The sequence below is a fragment of the Platichthys flesus genome, chromosome 6, assembly GCF_949316205.1.
Source record: "Platichthys flesus chromosome 6, fPlaFle2.1, whole genome shotgun sequence".
Lineage (NCBI taxonomy): Eukaryota > Metazoa > Chordata > Actinopteri > Pleuronectiformes > Pleuronectidae > Platichthys > Platichthys flesus.
In genome coordinates, this window is record NC_084950.1 from 14979218 (window position 1) to 14988646 (window position 9429).

General features: G+C 40.2%; 1 protein-coding gene across 1 annotated transcript; it reads left to right on the top strand.

The window, feature by feature from the left end:
• The first annotated feature begins 1512 nt into the window (after window positions 1-1512).
• saal1 (serum amyloid A-like 1) lies at window positions 1513-7193 on the top strand. Its single transcript, XM_062389828.1, has 13 exons — window positions 1513-1635; window positions 2531-2754; window positions 3102-3203; window positions 3853-3936; window positions 4048-4127; window positions 4485-4544; window positions 4625-4740; window positions 4841-5003; window positions 5386-5468; window positions 5556-5747; window positions 6159-6307; window positions 6422-6514; window positions 6908-7193. Exons 1-13 carry the CDS (start codon window positions 1632-1634, stop codon window positions 6983-6985), a joined length of 1428 nt encoding a protein of 475 aa, XP_062245812.1. The 5' UTR covers window positions 1513-1631; the 3' UTR covers window positions 6986-7193.
• Window positions 7194-9429: the final 2236 nt, after the last annotated feature.

Genomic DNA, 9429 nt, shown 5'->3' on the forward strand with positions numbered 1-9429 from the left:
TTTCACCAACTCTCAACTAATATTCTGTGTATTTTAACAAATCTATCTGTTGTATTTCTGTGTCTGTGTTCAGTTAATACCTGTGCACCACTCTGACGCACCACTTTGTTTTGATAACCTCAGAGTATATTTCAGTTAGTTTGTGAAATGATAACAAGTAATCCCTGTTAATAATTCATTGTCATCTTTTAACCTGTGTGTGTTTGGGGCAGGACTGTTCCGCTTGTATGCATGCGGAACAGTCCTTCCTCTAAAGAAAACTTTCCATGGGAATTTGTCGAATTGGACAGCCGTACCTGAATCAACACTCCCATGCTGCCAGGGACACATTTTCCTTCCTCCTTATACATCTTTCCACCTCTTGAGGTGATACTATTTGACATTGGAGGAGCTCACAACGCAGTAGATATTTGAGAACATGGAAAGTAACCTCAGATTCAAGATGTACAAAGCTAAAGGCAGGCGGTCGGTAAACTGGCTACATAATAATCCCATGGATCCCAACTAAACTGCATTACTGGTTTAACCCAGAGCTCTGTAGTGCACCAACCATCAGAATATATGTGTCACTGCAAGTTGAAAAAGTTATGAATTTAAACATGGGTTAAATTTGACATATGATGATGTAAATACTTTTTAGACAAGAGGTTATTATTTGCTCGAGCAGGTAAGTTGATATTTGACTTGTGTCTATGACAAAATGTAAAAACAGTAGTACTGCAAACATTACGGACTGTAGAACACACAATGTATTAGTATTTATAAATGCAGTTCAGTCTAACTTCTGTGTATGGTTCATTAGAAACTGTGGAAGATATTTTATTGATGTCACACTAACATTCACATCCGCAAACCACAAAGCACTTATTCGTGTTTTACCAACATTTATATCTGCATCATTACTGAACAGAGACCCAGCCATGTCTGAAAGATGAACTGTTTCACTTATAGTTTAGTTAAAATTGAATGAAACCTGCAGGGAAGTGTTCACCTTTTTCTTACAGTGCTTTATAAGTTTAAAGATATAAAGGACTGAGACAACCACTCCTACAGATGAGGCCACACATCTGGACTAGTCCAGTCTTCTCTCTGTACATTAGGATTTTCCCCGTAAATTGTACTGTATGATTCTATTATTGTTTGTTTAATTGTCTTGAATTTTTTATTTGTTTACATATTAATTCATTTGTTTGTTTTTCTCGTTTCTTTGTAATCATGAGAAAATGTTTGGGAGGGTTGGGTTCATATTTGTGCTGTGTACTTACTTGTTAAATATAAAAAAGAGTATTATAAAACAACAGCTCTTATATCAACATTTCACATTTACTGTATCGACCCTTTATAATTGTAAACTTGTAAGTAATCCACATCTACTGGGCTTGTTTCCTGAAGGGTTGAAAAGGATTAAACCTTCCTTACAGCCACACTGTCATTCCCCGTACGTCCTGCAGGGGGAAGCAGAATCATTTGCTCTAAGGTGGTCGACCACTACAAGAAGAAGTGTAACACTTCCGCGCATGCGCAGCCAGTGACTTGATAAATGGCGGCTGTTTGTAATGTCTAGAAAAAGAACCTCACGAATACTTCCGTCATTATTCAGCAGATAACTTCGTCTGCAGAGAGCGAACACCATGGGTGAGTTGACATGAAGTTCATGAGTGAAGCTGTTTTAAAACCAACACACAGCTAGCTGCGGAATGTGCGGCTTCTAGCTAAACTGCCAATCTGAACTTCTTCAATACTAACATGACCTTGTGTATTTACTGCAGTACTGTAAGATACTGGAGGCAGTAACGTAGTCTTTATCTATACCACTATATACGTCCACTGCACTACGTTTTATAAAATGATTTTTTTTGTATTCAACACTAATTAGTGTGAGAGCTAGTTACTAAGGAAAATCAGATGCATCATTTAATTTATGAATAAATCTGAGATACTCGATCAAATAAGCCTGCATAACAGATAGTACTTTGCATAATGAAAATTTGTTACACTCTGTACCTTCAGTGTTGGTGTTGCAGGACATTTACTTACATATTCTGTAAATAGCTCTCTGCTTAACATTTATATTTATACAGCACCACAAAGTGCAACCTCAGAAATCCCTGTGAAATTGAATCACTCCACATAATAGAGTACTGCGGTTCTCTGCCTGAAATATCTAATTCAAAATGTCAAAACTGAGGTGTCACCTTACGTGTTCTTTCTTTATCCAACTGCTTGGTCTTTCTGTTTTAGAGCAGGACTCACTCAATTCCCATTCATATTTTGTAATTATTTTACTACTAAAACACCCTGCCCTCTCACTCTAATAGTTCCTGCTTATGCTTCGATTTGCTCGTGCTCAAACTCGCACAATATCTGTGTTGCTTCCACAGATTTCCTGCGCTTCAGCTCGTCTCCTCACACTGACTCTGTACCTGCGTACTAACGGCGCCTCTCGCATTTCTCCTCTGCTGTTGGATTTATTCTTCTGTCCCCAACTCTAATTTGTTCCACCATCTGTTGTTGTTGTTGTTTTCCCAAGAGTTGAGTGATGACTCTACTATCGAGTCTGGTGACTCTAGCGACACAGAGGAGATGGAGAAATGGAAATCGACATCCCTAATTGCACAGTCCCCTGTAATGGACCGTAACCCATCACCACCCCGAGAAACAGCTGATAGAGAGGAGGATGAAAACGCGGATGCAATTGGAAACACTGTGTACAGCAAGCTCTGGCTTTTCACCACCCTGAATCGTCTCATCCGGGTAGGCAGGCTGTTGTTGAGGATTTCATAAAATACATTATGATTTGTTACGTAAAAATGTATTAATTTAATAGTTCATATCTTCAATGGAAATCAAAGCAGCAACTAATCTGAACTTGTCTAGTAGTGACAACTTAATCCTGGGTTGTACCTCTTACTAAAGCTATTGAACTATATACTTTCCTCATCAGCTAATGTAGAGATGAAAAATCTAATCGGAAGCGAATACAAATCTTCCAATTACAGTTGATATTGATAGCAGCATCTCCATTGTATGTCCTGTGCAGTTGCTCTCTGCAGCAAACTGTACATCATAACATCACAACATGTTTGTTAAATGTCTTCCAGATGATTAAAGATCATTCAGAGGAAGAATCTGAAGGTCCAATGCAGCTCGAGGATGATGATGAGGAAGATCTATCTAGAGTTTGGGATATGACGATGGACAAGGTCAAGTTCCCATTAAACTTTGTCCCATATGCTTCACAGTCTTTGTTTACAAACGCTCTTCTTTACCACGGGACCTTAAGTTGTGTCATGTAAATACATCAATCATGTAGTGGACAGTATAAGTTATAATTGATCAGACATTAATGTAGTAAATTAGATAATTAAAAAAACAAGTTGCAGTGGTAAACATTTACAAAAAAAGCTAATTTGAAATTAAGTTAAATGATCTGCACTGGAAGTTGAACCAAGTGCAGTGAATCAAATGATGAAATATGCAGCTGGTGTCTTTGTGTCTTTCATAAAGCATTTTAAACATATCCTTAGATGACAGTGAAATAGGTACCTAGCTAATACTGGCTCTTATAATAGCTCTGCAATAAATCATCCCTTCTGTAAGCTTATAATGTTTAGTTTCTAAATGACAATGTCTTTGCGAATAATAATTTTAACAACCTAAAACCTTTCTATTGCCTGATTAAAGCTGTATTAGAGGATTTGAGGATTTGTTGTTTGTCTTACCCTTGAACTGTATTGGATTATACTGACATTCGTTTTTGTTTTTAGCCCAACTTCATTGATATCAATGAGGTGAGAGGTGAACAATTGTAGAAGTTTCGATATTTACTATTTATCTACCTTACATCTATAGGACGTTGCTGGTTTTATGCTGGAATTTAAAGCCCCTGATATCCTTCTGGGGATGATCGTCAAATCTAAATGTCCACGACTCACAGTGAGTAAAATTCCATTCCTTTTTTTGCACAGTCTCAAATATAATCCGATGTCTATTTCTGAGCTGTGAGGGTTCCATCACTTGTCAATGATTTTTCCTGTGCTTCTCTAGGAAATTTGTGTGGGAATCCTCGGGAACATGGCTTGTTTTCCTGACACGTGTCTGACTCTCAGCCAAAATGAAGACTTAGTGTGGGTAGAAGTCATCATCTGTCATCGTTGTTTCATAGATACTATACATAGACTGTATATAGAGATGCACAACGTGTCTTCCTCCCTCACTCCATAAAATTCAGCTAAAATATCCTGGATATGAATTCTGCCAGCTTGCACATTTGGAGCCAGTCTCCACAGTAGCGAGGTCCTGTTGGTAAACATGCTTGACAAATCACGTGCTAGTTTTAGCTTCAACCTTTCACCATATTTGTATAGCATCAAATAACTAATTGAAACAAAACTTACCAGCAAAATCTAACTTGAACAAATATTCATTAATTTGTACACTACTGTGATTCACGCCATATAATGCAACTCCCTGTGTGTCCACAGAGCTGTGCTGTTGCTTCTTCTTGGAGACGCAGATCCTCCAACCCTTCTGGAAGCAAGCAGGTGAGGTTTCCATTTCCTCTCAACATCTGAGATGTAGGGAGGGATGGAGAAGTGTTAACTCTCTCTGATGATGTTTGCAGGTTTCTGCTGACTGGTCTCTCTCAGAAAGATGTTTGTTCCCTCTGGCTTCAGCGAATACGACAGCAGACATCTGTGCAATCCAACCTCTGCTTCATCATGAGCAGCTCCACCAACAGTACTTTGTTTTTGCTCATTTCTTTTTTATCATTGGCTAAAGTAGTTTTACTTTTGTAACCTGTGTGTGCTTCCTAAAAAGATTAGTCTCTGTTTTATAGAGGACCTGCTCGAGAAGGTGGGAGAGCTGGTTGACAAACTGTTTGACCTTGACGAAGAGCTGATGAAGAGTTGGATCACAGCTCAGCCTAGTGAGGAGGGGGATGATGCTGAAAGCCGTCTGGATGTGGCCTCATGCCTTCTCGAAGCAGCCAAGCAGCTTAGGTGGGAATGTTTTAATTCAGGAGAATGGTAGTTGTATTTTCATGATTACGTACATTTTCGATAGGAATATGAAAATCTACAAGGAAAGTCTTGAAAATACAGTTTTTGAAAATGAACCATTTTAATGAGGGATGAGTTGATGATATATTGGCAACCTTTCCGATGATGTTGATGTCAAAAAACGCTCTCAGACCCTCCCTTACCTTTTATATATTTATATTTAGCTTCTTCAATGTATGGTTGATTTGCCGTTATTGACATTGTGTCGTAAAATATATGTATATTTTATTGTTGTTCTGATACAACAGGGTATAACGGTTAAACACAATGTTGATAATGTAGCTGAGCCTCAGCATTCAACAGGATTAACTTGTTTTCACAGACCAGAGAGTTCTACTGGCTTAGAGGTTTACCTTCATGCCCTCCAACTCCTCACCACCATAGATGAGGGCATTCAGGGTTTCGGTAAGACTCTTCAGCTGTCGTCCCACCATCTCACAAGTTAACGAGTCACCTTTATGTGGTAATATAATGCTTGACTGTTTCCTCCAGCGTCCCCCGATGGGCCTGGCAAAGCAGTATGGGACTTTGTCTGTGAGATTGTATGCGAAGACCTTTGCCGGCCCGAGGATCTGCCCGTTGTCCTGCAGGAGGAGAAGAAGAAGACCATTTTGGTTCAGTCGCTTTCTGTCCTCCAGGCTCTTTATAGATGCCAGGATCAGTGGCCCAGCAAAAGTGTCATAAGTGAGTTGGTCAAACTGCCTCATTGTTCTTTCTAGATTTACACATAAATCCCCCAGATTGTTTTATTGTCTAAAGAAGTTATCTGGCTAAATGAAAAACATCCAAATGCAAGGTGATAGAATTGTTTTGTGCATCTGCTTTGAACTTCAGTATCTTGCTCATGGTGAGAAGAAAGATTTTTCCACACTCTTCTCAATGCAGATATAAGGCAAAACACTAGTATGTCCTTTAGTGTTTTTGCATAATAACGAATAACATTGAAAAACATAGAAAATATCATTTGTGCTAAAAGTTGCCCGTTTGGAGGTTCAGCACTTCCTCCTCCCTCATTTGCCTTTTTCGAATGTGCCTAGTTCTAATTAATAATAGAAAAGATGCTTTAGTGCAAATATCTCTGTGTTTTCTTTCTAGGTCTGCCCCTTGTGGAGAGCATTCTGCGGGTGCTTCAGTTCCACAGTGAATGCAAAGATAATGAAGGCAGTAATGAGGACGAACAGCTCCACACTCTGGCGGAGATCGCGACTGAGTTTCTTGCTGATATCTGCAGTCAGATACCGAAGGTCGAGGAGCGCTCTGTTCAAATGCAACTGTCGAAGAATCATAAAATAATATGAACCACAACTTCCTGTTCTCTGTGGAAGACCACTGACAGGTCTGTTCTTTGTTCTTCACAGGACACCGTTGCAGATCTGGTGAAGAAAGGTTTTCTGACAGAGAAGATGTGTCTCACAGCTGCAGGCAGTTTGTTTCCCAAGTTTAAAGCTTCAGTAAGTGCTGCCTCAAAATGCTTGATTAGTTTAAATCTTGTATTACATTCTGTTGGTTGGTTAGAGCCCCTCGTTTTTATCTCAGTTTCTCGTGGTTTTAAATGGAGTACATTTTAAGACTAGTGTAAGCAACACAAAATGTGCAATTTATTATTAAAGTAATCAATTTATTCATCGAGTTAAATTGTCATTGAACTTTCTACAAATATTTTTTGATCGCATTTTTTCTCTGGTACTGGTCACCACTCCAGGTAAATGTCATTGGTTCATATAAAGGGATTTATTTTCTGAGCTGGTTGCGGTCTAGGCAGGTGATGGGCCGCTGCCACACAACACAATTTCTGTGGAAAATAAACACCATGTTTCCACCCCACCCTTCTTCCTCTTGTGTAGTTTCAGCACCTGCAGCTCATGTTGTCAGAGACTGATCCGCAGCTGGCAGACACGATGAGGAGCCAGTTTCCTGAATGAGACGACCAGCGACATGCTCATCCAGACCCTCACCACTGCTCTTTGTACTGGATCCTGCTTCAAGTCAGATTATTTACATTTCCACTTGGAAGGCTCAGATGAGTCTGTAAGAGTAGTACAAGTTGTTCTGATGTTTTTAAAATTGTTTTGAGAGTCCTATTTTTGTATTGGTTTCATTTGATCTGTTAATAAAAACTGTTTTTGTTTATCAGCGTTTACTGAAGCATCATTATGTGGCTGAATGAACAAACCTCATGCAAACCGAGAGGCTTATAGAGGAATAATACAGTCGTCCAATAATTGTAAAAACAATCCTCTAATTGTCTTGTGCGACTCTGTTTGGACTCATGAAAGGTCTCTGTAAATTTACAGGGCAATACAGGACAGTTAATTGGCCTCAAAAATTCTGCTCAGTTTTTTTTCTTTCTTTAAATGACTGCTGTAGTTTTATAGATTTTACAACTGGAAATATACACCCCATTTTATGATTTAATTATCCTCGTCTATTTGGCACATGTCAACAAGTGTCTCTGTAAAACATGCATCCAGAAAATTAAATAGACTATAGAATCACAAGTCCTCTGCAGTTTGGCCGAAGAGACAATTTAAATAAAAAAAATGTTTATATGTTTAATTATTAAACATGAAATATATTTGTCACAATAAATGATTTGAGTAATTCTAAAACTATGTAACTATATATATTTGTATATATCAGATTGCATTGAGTGTCTATTGAGTCACCTTTTCAAGCATATGAGTAATTGTGCTGATTCTGATGACAACATCAAGTGTTTACCAGAGGGTGACAGTCACTCTGTAAGGACAATAAAATTAGATGAAAGGCCTCAGCCCGGCCACAATGAACTCATTTGGTTTCCAAAAGCCCCATTTCGCCCACTCACAGAGAAGAGTGGGGCGGCCTGCGCATTTCCAGCGAGCGTATGAGGCTCTGTGAATATAGCAGCTTTTTAATTAAAGCTTGGATTGATATGGAGAACACTCTTTCTAATGGAGATCCTGGGATGGTCTGAGTGCACGGGAGGCAGAGATCACCCTATGGGGGGAAAAAAAACTGTCTTTTTAATGCTGCTGCCTGTCGACGAGGTCTGAACCTTGATGGACCCATGATGTTCAGACGTGGCTGGTGCCTTGATCTGCGAGTCACGTCCTGTTTGTGCTGTAATTGGCTAGAATGATGTGGATGTAATCGTGCTTGGCCTTTCAAGACTGCTTGTGGCCAGTGACTTGCTCTTTGCGGGCCGCGCTGACTCCGGGCCTCGCTCGCAGGCGCGTCATGTCACAGAGATGTGGGTGAAGCCCAGATGCTTCCTGCTGCCCTGCCAAACTTCATTGTCAGTCTGCCGGTCTTCACAGGGGCTTGATATGATCTGACTCTGTGAACACAACGCAGCACGCCGCACCTCGTGCGACTGGTGCTTTGTACACATCAGAGAGATGAGGCATGTCAGGCCTGTCTGATGCTGATGCTGGATGTCAGTTTATTCCTGTTGTGTTTACCTCTGCCCACACAACTAACTTCCTGTTCTTTTAAATGACATTTGCCTTACAGTCAGAACTGTTCTATTTTGGTCGCACATTTGTGTGAAAATTCAAACGTGTTCAACGTCCTGATGTAGCCTGGAAAGAATAGAACACTACCTTTCACATACATACCCATGAATATGTTGTTCTAAGATATTGTATCAAGGTTTATTTAAGATACATTTATTCGTCCCAAACACATGCACAGACATGCACAGACACTCATGCAATTGTAGGGTAATTTAATCTCTGCTTTTAACCCATCTGGTGCAGGACACACAGAGCAGTGAGCGACCATGTACGGCGCAAGGGGAGCAGATGTTGGGGGAGTAAGGTGCCTTGCTCAGGGGCACTAGACAGGGTAGGGAGAATCCTCTTGGATTTTTTTTTGGACAGATCAATCCAGGTTCGTCTTGTGTTGTTTCTCCATGGAGTCGAATCAGAGACGAACCAGAGACCTTTTCTGCCCATAGTCCAAGTTTCTGCTTCTAGTGCACCGCCTCTCCTTTCCAGGCTCTTAAACACCTCTTCTATATTGCTTCTATAGATTCGAAGATTTAAACTGATCTCTCAAGATCATATATCTTCAGAGAATAAATTTGTGTCATGCCCTGACACTCAGACTGAATCGCCCTTGATGAAAAAATAACCCATCTGATATAAGCCGTCCTAAGTGTGTGTGTAAAACCCCTCACACTGGTTTAGTACCTGTTGCTGGGCAAGCGGGAGGGATAATGAAGGGAGGAAGAATGCGTGAGCAGCTCCACGTTCCCCTCTCCTTTGATTCTAGGGCCTGGCCTATTCACAACCACCTGGTCAAGGCGTGTTAATAAAGACACATGATGCTGTTGGCCGCAATCAAAGCCCCCCTCAGCTCATTTCCTGAGTTCCCTGGCTTT